Source organism: Lithobates pipiens, unplaced genomic scaffold (assembly GCF_037356315.1).
Source record: "Lithobates pipiens isolate NorthernLeopardFrog02 unplaced genomic scaffold, aLitPip1_a1.2 Scaffold_19, whole genome shotgun sequence".
NCBI classification, from domain to species: Eukaryota; Metazoa; Chordata; class Amphibia; order Anura; family Ranidae; genus Lithobates; species Lithobates pipiens.
The window spans coordinates 496,805,181-496,821,814 of NW_027507764.1; the positions used below are offsets into that span (position 1 = coordinate 496,805,181).

The following is a 16,634-nucleotide window of genomic DNA, read 5'->3' on the forward strand; positions in this document are numbered from 1 at the left end:
ACCATTTAAAGACTAAGGCCTCTTTCACACCAACGTGCCGTTCAGGCCCGCCTGTCAGTTTTTCAGGCGGACCTGAACGGGTGCTCCATAGAGCTCTATGGAGCGTCGGATGTCAGCGGTGACATGTCCGCTGACATCCGACCCGCTCCGATCCGAAAAAGTGTGACGGAGGAAAAAGCTATTTTTCCATCCGTCTGCGGATCGGATGACGACGGGCACTGCGGTCCGTCGTCATCCGATCTCCCATAGGGGAGAGCGGCGCTGTGACAGGTCCGTCCCTGCGCAGTGTGCAGAGACAGACCTGTCATCTCCCTGCTCAGCGGGGATCGGCGGAGTGATCCCCGCTGAGCAAACGGACATCCACGGGGCGGATCAGAACTGATCCGCCCCGTGTGAAAGGACCCTAAATCTTTTCTGACACTTGTTGCTTACAAGTAAAAATCCTTTATTTTCTGCCAGAAAATCACTTAGACCCCCCAAAAATGATATATATATTTTTTAGCAGAGATCCTAGGGAATAAAATAGCGGTTGTTGCAATATTTTATGTCACACGGCATTTGCACAGAGGTCTTTCAAATGCATTTTTTTGGGAAAAAAATACACCATTTAAAAAATAAAATAAAAACAGTAAAGTTGGCCCATTTTTTTTTTTTGTCCAAAAGTTTTGACTACCTGTTTTTATTTAATATATATATATATATATATATATATATTTTTTTTTTTTTTTTATCTAAATCATACATACAAGTAAACTGATTGGAGGTTTGTTTTGTTTAATAAATGTTTAAGTGTAAGACATTTTCTGTATCACTTATGAAGGCTGCTTTCACACTGGAGCGGGCAGGCGTTGATGGTAAAACGCAAGTTTTAGCGGCTCTTTACCATCATTTTAGCGGTGCTATTTGGCTGCTAATGGGGCACATATAACCCAGCTAGCGGCCAAGGAAGAGGTTAAATGCGCCCATGAAGCACCGCTGCCAAATCGCATTGCATGCGCTTCGGCAGTGGTGCCCATTCATATCAATGGGCAGGAGTGGTGGAGGAGCCTTATACACCACTCCAAACGTGCTGCTTGCAGGACTTTTTTTTAAGATCCTGCCAGCGCATCGCCTCAGTGTGAAAGCACTCTGTCTTTCACACAGACTGCAGGGGAGCCATTTTACAGGCACTTTACAGGCGCTATTTTTAGCCCAAAAGCGCCTTAAAACGCCCCAGTGGGAAAGGTGTGTTAGATCAAGGGGGATTAAAAATAAATAAATAAAATAAAATAAAATCGGCCTAACATATCGGCCCTAAAAAATCGGCATCATATATCGGCTATCGGCCGCCATGATTTCTAAATATCGGCATCGGCCAGAGAAAAACCCATATCGGTCGACCTCTAATATATATATATATATATATGTTTTTAGCAGAGACGCTGGAGAATAAAGGGAGAATGTCACACTAATTCTTTCAAACGCAATTTTTTGGGAAAAAATTCACTTGAATAAATGAAAAAAAACAAAAAAACGCAACAGTAAAGTTAGCCCAATATTTTTGTATATAGTGAAAGAGGATGTTACGCTGACAATTGTGAACTTTGTTCTAAGCTAAGTTTTCTAATTTTAGCCAGAATTGTCTAACTCTAATATACAGGTCATATGATGGCGATCGGGGTGGAGGGGGATGTGAAAGGGCTAAAAAATTATCCTACAATCAAACTCCCCCTTGCCAAATCTGCTGCAGCTTGTACTCTGAAACTAATAAATGAATGATTGTTCATTCTTTAGTTCCTTCTTCCTGCCTTGTAAGAAGAAAGGACTGGCTCCCAGATACATACAGTAGTACTTTTTACATTATTATTTTCTTTGACTAGTCATCATAGCGAACAGATGGTACAGAGCCATTTGAATTTGATCTTTACATTGTGTCTATAAGGTCAAGCTGCCTGATGACAGCTTGGTTCACAGACATTACCGGGTGCACTGGTCGTCTGAGGGCTATTTCTGGAGTTTCTAAAAGCTACTCCAGAAATAGACGTCCACCTCCCAGCTGTTTTTTTTACAGTAGGATGGTAGGGTGGTTGACAATAATTGTTATTACCTGATCGACTGAAAACACACGCATTCTCTCTGTGCCCAACCACTTCTGAAATTCTTTCTTCCAGTTCTTCACCAAACTCCCGGGAGTGACGATCAAAGCTCTCTTTATAATAGGCTTGCCTCCGAAGGGCCCTTGGCGCAGAAGGGTCCATATCAAGACAATGCATTGAAGTGTTTTACCCAAACCCATCTCATCGGCCAGAATGGCTCCATACTGACCAGAGACCCTATGTGAAAGAGACCAAGAATATATCAACTAATAACACAATAAAGAGCTCCTCTTTACACTTAAGGGCACAATAAATATGATTATTCACTATATATATATATATATATATATATATATATATATATATATACATATACACATATACACACACACACACACACATACTAAATACATATATATATATAAATACATATATATATATATATATATATATATATATATATATATATATATATATATATATATACATACAGTATATACTCATATACAATATATATGCAATAATATTTCCTGACTACTTTCTGTGAAATTATACATGACTGCTATATAAGTATATAATGTTCCTACAATGTAACAGTCCCCGGAATGTAAAATATGACATGACTTCTTCCAGTTTCTGATGACTGCAGCACCTTTTGGTATCCTACCACAGTTACAAGCCTGGTAAAAGTAAATTGCAGTTAGAGTTGTCTGTGTGTTTTCTAGGTTGATCAACCTATTTCCTTGAGAGAAAGATATATAACAATTACACTACTAAAAATGATTCTGAAACATATTTTATAGCATCGTAAGTGGGGCCATACATAAAACGCGTTAAAGAAGCATAGAGCTTAAGATTTACCTCATCCCCATGACACATTCGTAAAGAAACAGAATCCCTTCTTTCTGATGCGGTCTCAGATGCACAGCCACATAAGGATCAACCACGACATCTACAAGGGGCAAACTGGACTTGCTCAACATTCTCTGATGATGTTCGAATGGTCTGGGCATCACGATAGAACCTTCCAAAAGACAACACCAAGCATATTAACAAAGCATATCAACAGATACACAGGTGTGAAATTACTAAAACCGGAGCTGTGCATGGCAATCATCGCCTATATTACGCCTTTTCAATTTAGCGTTGATAAAAAAGGTTGAAGCTGATTGGTTGTATAACTGCTGCTGGTTCTGTCTGCTCTAGTCTTAGAAAATTATTTGAATGGATGAATACAAAACTGATATTTCGTGAACAGGTACAATTTGCTGAATCGTCAACTGGCTTCCCATAATTCCTAAAGAAGATCTATTATCATAATATTTATTGCACAGTTCCATCAAGGGCAAAGTACGTGTAGTATTTTATCTCATGTTGCTAGGTACTTTGTAACCCTAGTTATGAGGTCCTGTCAGGGAAGACGCATGCATTTGCACAGGTGCATGATTCCTGCGAGCTCTGTTCAGCGACGATCACACACACAGGTCCATGCACAGGTGCCAGCCAGGCTATTTAGGCTGCACTAGTTTCTTGTGTCAGTGCTGTTTGGTCTATTACATTCCTGAAGCATGCGTGTATGTTCCTGTATTAGCTTTACATTGCTGGCCTGCTCTGCTCCTGACTTTGCCTGAACTCAGCCTCCACAACACCTGGCTTGCATCTGCACTATGCTTCTGCCTTACCCTTCTGCTCATCTGTCTTGTTATTACCGACCCCAGCCTGACTTCTGACTACTCTTCTGCCTGCCGCCTGTATCTGATCTGCCTGACCTTTCCTTGCTCTTCTTCCTGCACCTGATCCTGCCATAGCTGTATCTAACATCTGTTCCTGTTCTCCTGCCAGCATGCCACCAGCCAGCTGCTCCTGCATATCTGGACACACATCCGTATCCTCCAGCAGAAGTGTTACTCATGCCACTGTGGGATCTGGAGTTCCCTGTTGCTCTACCAGGGCTTCTGAGCCAGAGCTGTAAGAGAGGACTTCCTCTACATTTTGGGCTCCATCACCAGGTACGTTACAGGTCCCACCTGGCTGCCTCTCCCCCTGCCAGAGCCACTGTGACAACAGCTTTGAAGGAGATGGCTGATTTGGGGGGCGTGTCAGTCAATGCATTCTCTATGCCACGTCTAATATTTAGTTGTCTGTGCACTGTTGAGATAATTTTCCTTCACTTACTGCAAAGGAAGTTAGAGGAAATCTCTAGCCGGGAATTCCCCTCTTAGACAGATGACTTTCTCTCACCTCTGGGGACCAATCTAAAATGTTGGATTCCCACTCACTTCCTTTTTTTGATGACAATGGTCACCCGTACAAATAGAGGGTTGAATCTCCCCAATAAGGACACAAATAGTAATATAAACCTGACAAAAGGTCTAACCCTACAGATACACTTTAACCTACCAGTGAACAGAGCAGGGCATTAAAGGGAACCTGTTACAGGACATGTGAATGTCTATGATTCTACAGAGTGGGGATGAACTCAGGCATGTTTGGATGTTCTTCTGAACAAACATGGCCAAGCCTGCAAGTAAGCTGTCCCCTTTAATAGGCTAATCATCCCCAGCCTGCAGCTACATGTACACAAGGGACATGTATACAGTGCCTTGAAAAAATATTCATACCCCTTGAAATTTTCCACATTTTGTCATGGTACAACCTAAAACATACAGTATCTCAGAAAAGTGAGTACACCTCTAACATTTTTGTAAATATTTTATTATATCTTTTCATGTGACAACACTGAAGAAATTATACTTTGCTACAATGTAAAGTAGTGAGTGTACAGCTTGTATAACAGTGTAAATTTGATACACTCTCAAAATAACTCAACACACACCCATTAATGTCTAAACCACTGGAAACAAAAGTGAGTACAACCCTAGGTGAAAATGTCCAAATTGGGCCCAATTAGCCATTTTCCCTCTCTGGTGTCATGTGACTCATTAGTGTTACAACATCTCAGGTGTGAATGGGGAGCTGTTGTGTTAAATTTGGCGTTATCGCTCTCACTCTCTCATACTGGTCACTGGAAGTTCAACATGGCACCTCATGGCAAAGAATTCTCTGAGGATCTGAAAAAAAGAATTGTTTCTCTACATAAAGATGGCCTAGGCCAGTGATGGCGAACCTTGGCACCCCAGATGTTTTGGAACCACATATCCCATGTTGCCAGCGGTTAAGACATTATTGACTGTGTGTTGAGTTATTTTGAGGGAACAGCCCATTTACACGGTTATACAAGCTGTGCACTCACTACTTTAAATTGTAGCAATGTGTCCTTTCTTCAGTGTTGTCACATGAAAAGATATGATAAAATGTTTACAAAAATGTGAGGGGTGTACTCACTTTTGTAAGATACTGTAAATGTATTTTATTTGGGATTTTATGTAATAGATCAACACAAAGTGGCACATAATTGTGAAGTGGAATGAAAATGATAAATGGTTTTCACATTTTTTTTTGCAATAAAATATCTGAAAAGTGTTCCGTGTATTTGTCAATACTTTGTAGAACCACCTTTTCCAGCAATTATAGCTGCAAGTATTTTCGGGTATGTCTATCAGCTTTGCACATTTAGAAAGTGCAATTTTTGCCCATTCTTCTTGGCAAAACTTCTTATGGCTTTCTTCTTGCCACTCTTTTCAGTTCACGACCAATAGTTGTCCGGGGACAGTTTCTCCCACCTGAGTTGTGGATCTCTGCGGCTCCTCCAGAGTTACCATGGACCTCTTGGCTGCTTCTCTGATTAATGCTCTCCTTGCCCGGCTATCAGTTTAGGTGGACGGCCATGTCTTGGTAGGTTTGCAGATGTGCCATACTCTCTCCATTTTTGGATGATGAATTGAACAGTTCTTCCGTGAGATGTTCAAAGCTTGGGATTTTTTTATTTTTTTATAACCTAGCCCTGCTTTAAACTTCACTACTTTATCCCTGACCTGTCTGGTGTGTTCACTGGCCTTCATAATTCTCTTTGTTCACTGTTTTCCTTAAACCTCTGAAAGCTTCACTGAACAGCTGTATTTATACAGAGATTAAGTTACACACAGGTGGACTCTATTTACTAATTAGGTGACTTCTGAAGGTAATTGGTTCCACTGGATTTTAGTTAGGGGTATCAGAGTAAAGGGGGCTGAATACAAATATTCAAATGTACGCCACACTTTTCAGATATTTGTGAAAAATCTTGAAAAACATTTATCATTTTCCTTTCACAATTATGTGCCACTTTGTGTTGGTCTATCACATAAAACCCCAATAAAACATATTTACGTTTCTGGTTGTAACATGGCAAAATGTGGAAAATTTCAAGGGGTATGAATACTTTTTCAAGGCACTGTACGTGCAGCAGTGGGGCGTAGAATGCTCGGCCACAGATGATTTTGCTATTACAGGTGACAGCTTCCTGGTGGGCATGTGGGTTCGGAAGATCATCCAAACACCCAATCTCACGTCGATTGCAGAGCTGTACTGTAACCCCAAAAATGGCATGTCTTCCGATAGCTAGGCAATGCTAGAATGCAAGGCTAAATGAGATCCTCTGCTGTAACAGAAAATCATCTTGACTAATTAGTGACTAATCTATAAATCACTATATTTAAATACATTAGCAAAAAGTATGTAAAATGTAAAAGTGTGAACATCCTGTAAGCCAGCTCAGAGTGTCTTCTCTCTGCCAGCCTTGTTATTATTCTCATGGTGGATTCCTTACATGACAGGTTCACGTTAAACACTACAATGTACAGTAAACATTGCATTAAAATACAGTATTCTGCATTTTAAACATATGTCTAATATTTTATGCTAAGGAATTCCAGGGCATTGTATTCTGACAGCCAGACTCATTGCTGTCAGAATATACTGATCAATGACAGGAGTCTGATGGGGAAAGGTTTTCCGACATTCTCATTTGACAGAAGTTGACCAAATGATGGACTTCTGTCGAGCAGGAATGGCCACAACCTGACCGAAATTTGACCGGTCTCTGCTGGACTGCCAGAATTTTGATCAGTCTTTGGCCAGCTTAAGATATAGTTTGTCCCAGAAAAACCTTTTTACTTTTAAAAGAACCACCTCCATCAGTGACAATATTGTCAATAGCGAGTTTAAGAATGAGTCAACCAGAATGCATTGAAAATATAAGGGCACATTTATGTGTGGCACATGCAACTACTTTAGATATATGCTTACACAAAGAAACCCTACTCTCCCCAATGGAAAAATATTTTATCCAAAATATTTTGCGACTTGCAGGACCTTTGGCGTTATCTACATGCTGCAATACCAAACTGGAATTCTGGAGGAGGGCTTACAGGCATATCCGCAGTATGCAGGTATGTAATCCCGACAACCCCCCCTCCCCCTGGACGCCATGTATCTTTGGTACATGGCGGTATCTTTCCTAATGTCTGGAATAAAACCCTCCTCCAGATGGAATTAAGATGGATTTACCAGCTGAACGCAACAATGCCTCCAGGCCTCAACGAGGCCATTTGCTTTAAACCATTCCTCTAGGGTTTTTCCTCTGGTGGAATGTAAAAAATAAAAAATAAATAAATCATTCATTTAGTGTCCTCTCTTTCCAATACCATCTTGGTATGTATGTCCCTCTGTTCTTTTAATAGGGTTATACATCTTTACGATCCCTTTCTTGTGTACATATACAATTTTTTTGTCTGGATACATGCGTCTATGGAGATGTGAACGTTTAGATGCGCACAAGTATAGATGCATTTATCTAAACAACTAATGCTCTGTTTCTTTTTCGCTTGTACTTTCTCTAATGTTAATATCATGTATTTACTTGAGTTTTTGGATATGTTCACCACAATATTTGCATTGTTATACCATTCCATCTGTACTATGCTTGTCCATGTATTAAATCATCTATGTATTAATTGTTGCTTATGGGGCTCTGTCTCTCTAATGGCATTTGGGAACAGTTGTATTTTTCTAAATATTATGCTTTATAAATGCTTGATTTACTGTATATGTATATCTATATGCTGTCAATTTCATATAATATTTTTTTCTTTGCTTTCTCCTCCCAGGGGTGCCTCCTCATTTGTTCTCCTTGTGCCATGGCTGACTACCAGAATTGCCCGGCACACAAAGGCTCCTGGGAGGCTGATGGACGTATTACATCATCATCATCCTCGGCCTCCATCTTGCCACTCGGCGGACATGCGCAGTCCGCCGGTGAGGCTCATTGTGTTGTAGACTGGGTGTGCGCGACGTTGCTCCGACGTGCATGCGTTTGTGCATGTGTGGTGGGGGGGGGGGGGGGGGGTGCGCCGCAAAGAAACAGTCCAGGGGGTCAATCAGAGGATCTCCTGGCAGCCTCCTCCCCAACATCAGCTGTTTGGAATTAAGTCGTGCCAGCTGATTGGGGATCAGCTGCCATAAATACACAGTCAACACACTCCTACATCTAGCACTTGCTTGCTGGATGTTGGGACGTGTGGTTGGCTTTTCTAATCTATAGTCATACCAAGGTAAATTACTCCTAAACATTGCAGTTACTGCATGCAAACTACTGGCTAGACTTTTTCGGGCTCCCTTTTGTGATTGGCTTTAACCCCATGCGTGAGTTATGCTTAAATATGTTTCTGTGTCCAAATATGGAATTAATCTGCAACTGATGGATATATTCCTAATAAGCTTCTTTTGACATATTATTTACAGTCTGCTCCCTTCCCCTATTACTGTTAATAAAAATATATATTTTCCCTGATTTAATTTAAATTTTTTATTCACTCTTTTATATATTTATAAGTCTATTCATCATTTGATTCGTATTATACTATTTGTTATATCAATTCCCTAATTTTAATGTTGGACACAGACCTATATGCACATCACATATAATATTTAAAGTTGCCACTATAAATATGTACCCCTGTGTGATGGCTTGTTTATCTACTGTTGTAGTTGGCGCTTTAATTCGCCTGGCTGCCAGTTCTACCAGCATCCCTTCACTGTCAGTAGGTATTTTTATTCAGTCTACCATATATATGTTTTACGCATTCAATATTATGGCGTATGACATATCTATTACTGCCATTTTGGAGTTACATTTTGGTACACCTTTCTTACTTTTAGGGATCCCTATTATCTGGGCCCAGTATATTCCTCTGGCCGTCCTGCTGCCTTGGAGTGTGAGGAGATTTTTCACCCCTGTGAGGATAGCAACATTAAGTCTATTTTCTAGACCTTTCTGATGCCCTCTTGCCTTGAGATAGCAGCCCCCACGGGCACAATTGTCTCATCCTGTTTGTCTACATTTTTTGATGCTACAATGAAATATTGAAAATTATCTTGCTATTCAACACTATGTAAGTGCAATATTGCAATATCTTTACAATTGTGTATTTTATGTTGGTTTTGTTCCACTCATAGTTACTGATTATATATTTAAATTATGTCTTAGACGAATTACTCCTTCCTCTGCATCCCTGAAGAAGGACTAAACTATATGCCGAAACACGTTGGGAATAAGGAGGTCTCTTTCTGTATGGCAGTGTTTCTCAATTCCAGTCCTCATGGCCCAGTAACAGGTCATGTTTTCAGGATTTCGCTCAGATGAAACAGCTGGGGTAATTACTAAGGCAGTGAAACTGATCAAATCACCTGTGCAAAATAATGGAAAGCCTGAAAACATGACCTGTTAGTGGGCCATGAGGACTGGAATTGAGAAACACTGCTGTATGGTGACATTAACGTATTATGTTCAGCTAAATCAATGTTTCATTCAAATTTTTTAATCATGTTTAACCACTTGCCGTCCGTCCTATAGGCAATTGACGGCGGCAAAGTGGTTTCATAATCCTGACCGGATGTCATATGACGTGATCAGGATTATGAGCAGCTGCGCGCCCCCGGGGGCACGCATCGCGGCGATCATTGTTGCGGGGTGTCAGTCTGACACCCGGCAACTACGATCTCGGTAAAGAGTCTCCGACGGAGACTCTTTACCACGTGATCAGCCGTGTCCAATCACGGCTGATCACAGTGTAAATGGGAAGAGCCGGTGATCGGCTTTCCCTCACTCGCGTCTGTCAGACGCGAGTAGAGGAGAGCCGATCGGCTGCTCCTCTGACAGGGGGGGTCTGGGCTGATCAATTATCAGCACAGCCCCGCCGAGGATGCCCACACTGGACCACCAGGGATGCCACCAGACCACCAGGGAAAAGGTAATCCTCCCTAGACCACCAGGGATGCCAGTCAGCACAATGGGTGCCAATCAGTGCCCATAATGGATGCCAATCAGTGCCCACAATGGGCATCACTGATTGGCATGCATTATTGTTTGGCACTGATTGGCATCCATTACTATAGTATAACACCAATGCCGCCTATGAGTGCCCACCTGTGCCGCCTATCAGTGCCCACCTGTGCCGCCTATGAGTGCCCACCTGTGCCGCCTATCAGTGCCCACCTGTGCCGCCTATCAGTGCCCACCTGTGCCGCCTATCAGTGCCCACCTGTGCCGCCTATCAGTGCCCACCTGTGCCGCCTATCAGTGCCCACCTGTGCCGCCTATCAGTGCCCACCTGTGCCGCCTATCAGTGCCCACCTGTGCCGCCTATCCATGCCCATCTGTGCCGCCTATCCATGCCCATCTGTGCCGCCTATCCATGCCCATCTGTGACGCCCATCCGTGCCGCCCATCCGTGCCGCCCATCCGTGCCAGCTATCAGTGCCAATTTGTGCCACCTATCAGTGTCCGTCCGTGTCGCCCATCCGTGTCGCCTATCAGTGCCGCCTATCAGTGCCACTTCATTGGTGCCACATTGGTGCCCATCAGTGCCGCCTTATCAGTGCCCATCAGTGTAGCCCCATCAGTGCCCATCAGTGAAGGAGAAAACGTACTTATTTACAAAGTTTTGAAACAAACAAAAAAAAAACATATTTTTTTCAAAATTTTAGGTATTTTTTTATTTGTAGCGCAAAAAATAAAAACCGTAGAGGTGATCAAATACCACCAAAAGAAAGCTCTATTTGTGGGAAAAAAATGATAAAAATTTCATTTGGGTACAGTGTAGCATAACCGCGCAATTGTCATTCAAAGTGCGACAGCGCTGAAAGCTCAAAATTGGTCTGGGCAGGAAGGTGTTTACGTGCCCGGTATTGAAGTGGTTAAATATCAATAAAATGAATTGTTATTATACTATTTTTCTACATCTTTATATAATATTATTAGTTGCCTAAAAAGTCCATCTAGGGGAACTCCCTCCCTTCTTTGTCTAAGATATAGCTAGAAAGCGTGGCTTGTAATGTTACAGAATTATAAAAAATTAGCATGGGAGAGCTTCAGGATATAGTTTTACAGCACTGGGGTTTAAATCATATTCCCATCAGTACTGCTACCTTGATTCTGTACGACTTCCCTGTATTTATATTTTTTTTACCAAAAATACGTAGAATACGTATCGGCCTAAACTGAGGGAAAAAAATGTTTTTTATATATTTTTGGGGGATATTTATTATAACAAAAAGTAAAAAATTATGCGTTTTTTTCAAAATTGTCGCTCTATTTTTGTTTATAGTGCAAAAAATAAAAACCGCAGAGGTGATCAAATACCACCAAAAGAAAGCTCTATTCGTGGGAAAAAAAGATGTCAATTTTGTCTGGAAGCCATGTCGCACAACCGCACAATTGTCAGTTAAAGCGACGCAGTGCCGAATCGCAAAAAGTGGTCTGGTCTTTGACCAGCAAAACGGTCCGGGGCTGAAGTGGTTAAAGTGCTTCTAAAGCTAAGCCATTTTTTTTTTTGTTTTTTTACAAAAGGGATGCATGTTCCAAAGACAACTGTAAGCAGAAGTCTACCTGCTTAAGATTTCCTCTCACATCCAGGTGCATTTCCAGAAAAGGGAATGAAGGAAAACCTCCCTAATGGGACACAGACAGCAAAAACTAACAGGGGTTTAACCCTCCCCTACTCTCAACCACTAAAGATAAAAGTTTTTGCTATACATTAACAGAGTTCTCCCAAATGGTCCCTAACCACTTCAGCCCCGGAAGGATTTGCCCCCTTAATGACCAGGCCATTTTTTGAGATCTGGCATTGCTTCGCTTTAAATGACAATTGCGCAGTCGTGCGACGCTGTACACAAACAAAACTGACATCCTGTTTTTCCCCCACAAATAGAGCTTTCTTTTGGTGGTATTTGATCACCACTGCGGTTTTTATTTTTTGCACTATAAACAAAAAAAGTTATAATTTCGAAAAAAAATAATATTTTTACTTTTTTCTATAATATACCAATTTTTTTTATTTATTTTTATCAGTTTAGGCCAATATGTATTCTACATATTTTTGGTAAAAAAAAATTGCAAAAAGCGTATATTTGTGCAAAAGTTATAGTGTCTACAAAATAGGCAATAGATTTATGGCATTTTTATTTTTTTACTGGTAATGATGGCGATCAGTGATTCGGGACTGCGACATTGCAGCGGACAGATCGGACACTTTTTTGGGGCCACTGACATTTATACAGCGATCAGTGCTATAAAAATGCACTGAATACTGTGTAAATGCCACTGGCAGGGAAGAGGTTAACACGAGGGGGTGATCAAGGGGTTAAATTTGTTCCCTCATGTGTGTTTCTAACTGTGGGGGCATGGGACTGACTGGAGGAGACCGATCGCTGTTCCTAATCACTAGGAACCGAACGGTCCCTCCTCCCCCGGGAGAACCGAGATTTGTGTGTTTACACACACAGATCCCCTTTTTGGCTCTCGTGCCTCTGATCGCGGGTGGCGACCGCCGGCCACGTGCATCGGGTCCCCTGCTGTGCAGTGGGTGGGCGCCTGCTAAGGCTCTTAAAGGAGCCGACTTACCTGTACGGCGGTTCGCACAGGGCTGCCAACCTAGCACAGTATATGTACGTGAGCCGGGTCGGGAAGTGGCTAGAGTGTTTTTGTGCATTTGTGACTATAAATGCACTATGGGGCAGGTAAGTTTATGAATTGCAAACTCTGGTTAAATGCTGCAGATTCTGACTGTACTGTATAAATTCAAATATACCTAAACAATGCACACCCATAAACCCTGCACTCTGTATGTAGCGCACTCCTCAAACCTGCACTCTGTACATAGCACACACCAGAACTCTGAACTCTGTACATAGCACTAGAGGTCAACCGATATGGGTTTTTCTCTGGCCGATGCCGATATTTAGAAATCATGGCGGCCGATAGCCGATATATGATGCCGATTTTTTTGGGCCGATATGTTAGGCCGATTTTATTTAATTTATTTATTTTTTTCATTTTTTATTTTATTTTTTAATCCCCCTTGATCTAACACACCTTTCCCACTGGGGCGTTTTTCAGGGGCTTTTGGGCTAAAAATAGCGCCTGTAAAATGGCTCCCCTGCAGTCTGTGTGAAAGACAGAGTGCTTTCGCACTGAGGCGATGCGCTGGCAGGATCTTAAAAAAAAAAGTCCTGCAAGCAGCACGTTTGGAGTGGTGTATACCGCTCCTCCACCACTCCTGCCCATTGATATGAATGGGCACCACTGCCGAAGCGCATGCAATGCGATTTGGCAGCAGTGCTTCATGGGCGCATTTAACCTCTTCCTTGGCCGCTAGCTGGGTTTTATGTGCCCCACTAGCCAAATAGCACCGCTAAAATGATGGTAAAGAGCCGCTAAAACTTGCGTTTTACCATCAACGTCTGCCCGCTCCAGTGTGTAAGCAGTCTTCATAAGTGATACAGAAAATTTCTTACATTTAAACATTTATTAAACAAAACAAACCTCCAATCAGTTTACTTGTATGTATGATTTAGATAAAAAAAAAAAAAAACCTATATATTAAATAAAAACAGGTAGTCAAAACTTTTGGACAAAAAAAAAATGGGCTAACTTTACTGTTTTTATTTTATTTTTATTTTTTAAATAGTGTATTTTTTTCCTAAAAAAATGCATTTGAAAGACCTCTGTGCAAATGCCGTGTGACATAAAATATTGCAACAACCTCTATTTTATTCCCTAGGATCTCTGCTAAAAAAATATATATAATTTTTGGGGGGTCTAAGTGATTTTCTGGCAGAAAATACAGGATTTTTACTTGTAAGTAACAAGTGTCAGAAAAGATTTGGTCTTTAAATGGTTAAACTGAGAACTTCTACACACAGAGATGAGTTCATTCATTCAAGTGTAAACATTGTATCTTTCTGTTCTTTTCTTGGCAGCCTGCCCAGAGGGGAGGAAAGTGTTGCTATGACGACTCAGGCAACTTACACTGACTGAAATGACTTCTGTAATAGAAAAGTCCCGCTGTAGTTCTAAATCGGCTTTTTATCAGCTCAAATCGGCCGATGCCGATTATTTAAAAAACGGCAAATATCGGCCGATATATCGGTCGACCTCTACATAGCACACACTAGAACTCTGAACTCTGTACATAGCACACACCAGAACTCTGCACTGTAAGTAGCACACTCCTCAAACCTGCACTCTGTACACAGCATACCTGAACACTTCACTGTAAGTAGCACACTCCTGAACACTGCACTCTACACAGCACATCCCTGAACACTGCACTCTGCATATAGCGCACACCTCCAACCTGCACTCTGTACACATCGCACCTCAGAACACTGCACACTGTATGTAGTGCATACCTGAACTCTGCGCTCTGTACGTAGTGCACTCCCCAAACCTGCACTCTGTACATAGCGCACCTCTGAACTCTGCGCTTTGTACATAGTACACCCCCGAACACTGCACATAGCGCACGCCCGAACACTGCACCCTGTACATAGCATACCACTGAACACTGCACTCTGCACATAGCACACACCATGACTCTGCGCTCTGTACATAGCACACACCTTAACTCTGCGCTCTGTACATAGCACACACCTTAACTCTGCGCTCTGTACATAGCACACACCTTAACTCTGCGCTCTGTACATAGCACACACCTTAACTCTGCGCTCTGTACATAGCACACACCTTAACTCTGCGCTCTGTACATAGCGCACTCCTCAAACCTGCACTCAGTGGCCTGCAATGAAATGGAGCTTGACACCCCTGTATCACAGTCAGGGGACCACTGGTAAAGCAGATCTAACCCTAAAAATAAAATAAAATGTATTGCAACTTACCGATTATTAAATGGAGTGGCTGCATTCGTTTTCATTTTCATTTTCAAGCCAAGAACACTCAGCATTAAGAGAAAATGGCTGTTGATCCTGTCAGAAATGCTATGTCCTTGTCACTTCATGAGAGCAGAAAAGACAGCACAAACACCCTTATTTTTCTTCTGAAAACTACTAGGCTTGGTAGTTCATTATGTAATGGAGATGAATAAAGGCAGAATGTATGACAACCATGGCTCCTTCCATGGATACTCTGGTGAAATTAGTGTAGACATGAAAGGAGAGGAAGCGTGTTAACCACAGGATCATCAGGTGAAAATAGAAGGTAAAAAAATGGAAAAAATTAAAACTAATGCAAACACCAGATCTAAGGATTGATAAGCTTCATTATATTACATTTTTTTCTTGGTTTAGTTAAAGGATAAATTCCCCTTTCTTAACATGTTACAAGTGTACCAGCCCCTGAACCGCCGGAGCCCCCTTCCCTGGGTCACTGTCAAAACAATCTAAAGAAAAGGCAGCCGTGTGGGGCTGCGTCATTCATTCACAGTGTTGTGAGAATTAATGGATTACAACTACCGACAGCTTTTGTGGCTGTCAGCTTGTAGTCCTCAATGAACTACCATGGCGCTGTTGAGCGCTATGGTAGTTCACTGACTCTTCCTGCAGGTGTAAAACTGCCTGGCTGTACGATGTTTGGGCAGACAGCTTACACTGACAGTCCACAGGGGACCTGCTGATCACTGGTGCAATGGCTCTTCAAAAAAAAAAAGTAAATAATAACTTTACCTCCAGCCTCACATTAGGCTGTCAACAAAAAAAGTAATAACCTCTTCCTCACAAAGTATTTTGTGAATATTGTATTAGCAATAACCTGATATTCATAAGATTTAAAACAAACAATATTAAACAAATATGCTCCTAATTCAAATCCATATAAATATGTTGTACCTGGTGCACTGGGATCATGGCGAGGTTTGCAGGTCTGAAGGTCTTTTGAAGTTGTCTCTTTGTCAACATTTTTCATTGGGTTGGCAAATGGTTTGAGATGGAGAGAATCTAGTGGAGCCTGAGTGAATGACACCACTGCTGAATGGAAACATCTCCCACTTGTGAAATCCTCTTCAGTGATTGGACCCATGACCTCAATCTCCTTCCCACCAATCATTAAGGTCTGCCCTTCTTCTAGGTTCTCTAGATCCTTTAGCTTGTATCCAGCACCTGACAAAACATTTATGGTCAGTAAAACAGTGTACAGGCGGTGCAATAACCACTTATGATCAGAAATAAACAGAGTATAAGATTTCAATTAAAGAGCTGCAGAAGATGCAAAAAATAATCTTGAATGGTGATAGGTCAGGGTCTGCTTTATGGGGATAACATACGGCCTGATCTGAGCATCACTGAAATGAGTGGTGGGGGTGAGAAAAATGACAGTGCCTCTTAAAA

General features: G+C 41.6%; 1 protein-coding gene and 1 long non-coding RNA gene across 3 annotated transcripts in view; one reads left to right on the forward strand and one right to left on the reverse strand.

The window, feature by feature from the left end:
• The window catches only part of RAD54B (RAD54 homolog B), a 165,589-nt gene that overhangs the window by 68,784 nt on the left and 80,171 nt on the right, over positions 1 to 16,634 (reverse strand). For both annotated transcript variants that reach the window (XM_077493041.1, XM_077493040.1), the window contains exons 5-7: positions 16,137 to 16,406; positions 2,937 to 3,099; positions 2,087 to 2,312 (exon numbers count right to left, since the gene is read on the reverse strand). In XM_077493041.1, coding sequence (XP_077349167.1) covers positions 2,087 to 2,312; positions 2,937 to 3,099; positions 16,137 to 16,406 — 659 coding nt within the window. The remainder of the gene's footprint in view (positions 1 to 2,086; positions 2,313 to 2,936; positions 3,100 to 16,136; positions 16,407 to 16,634) is intronic.
• On the forward strand, positions 3,786 to 8,344 carry LOC143998373 (uncharacterized). Its single transcript, XR_013277886.1, has 3 exons — positions 3,786 to 4,084; positions 7,326 to 7,405; positions 8,123 to 8,344. It is a non-coding gene; the product is annotated as an uncharacterized LOC143998373 (long non-coding RNA).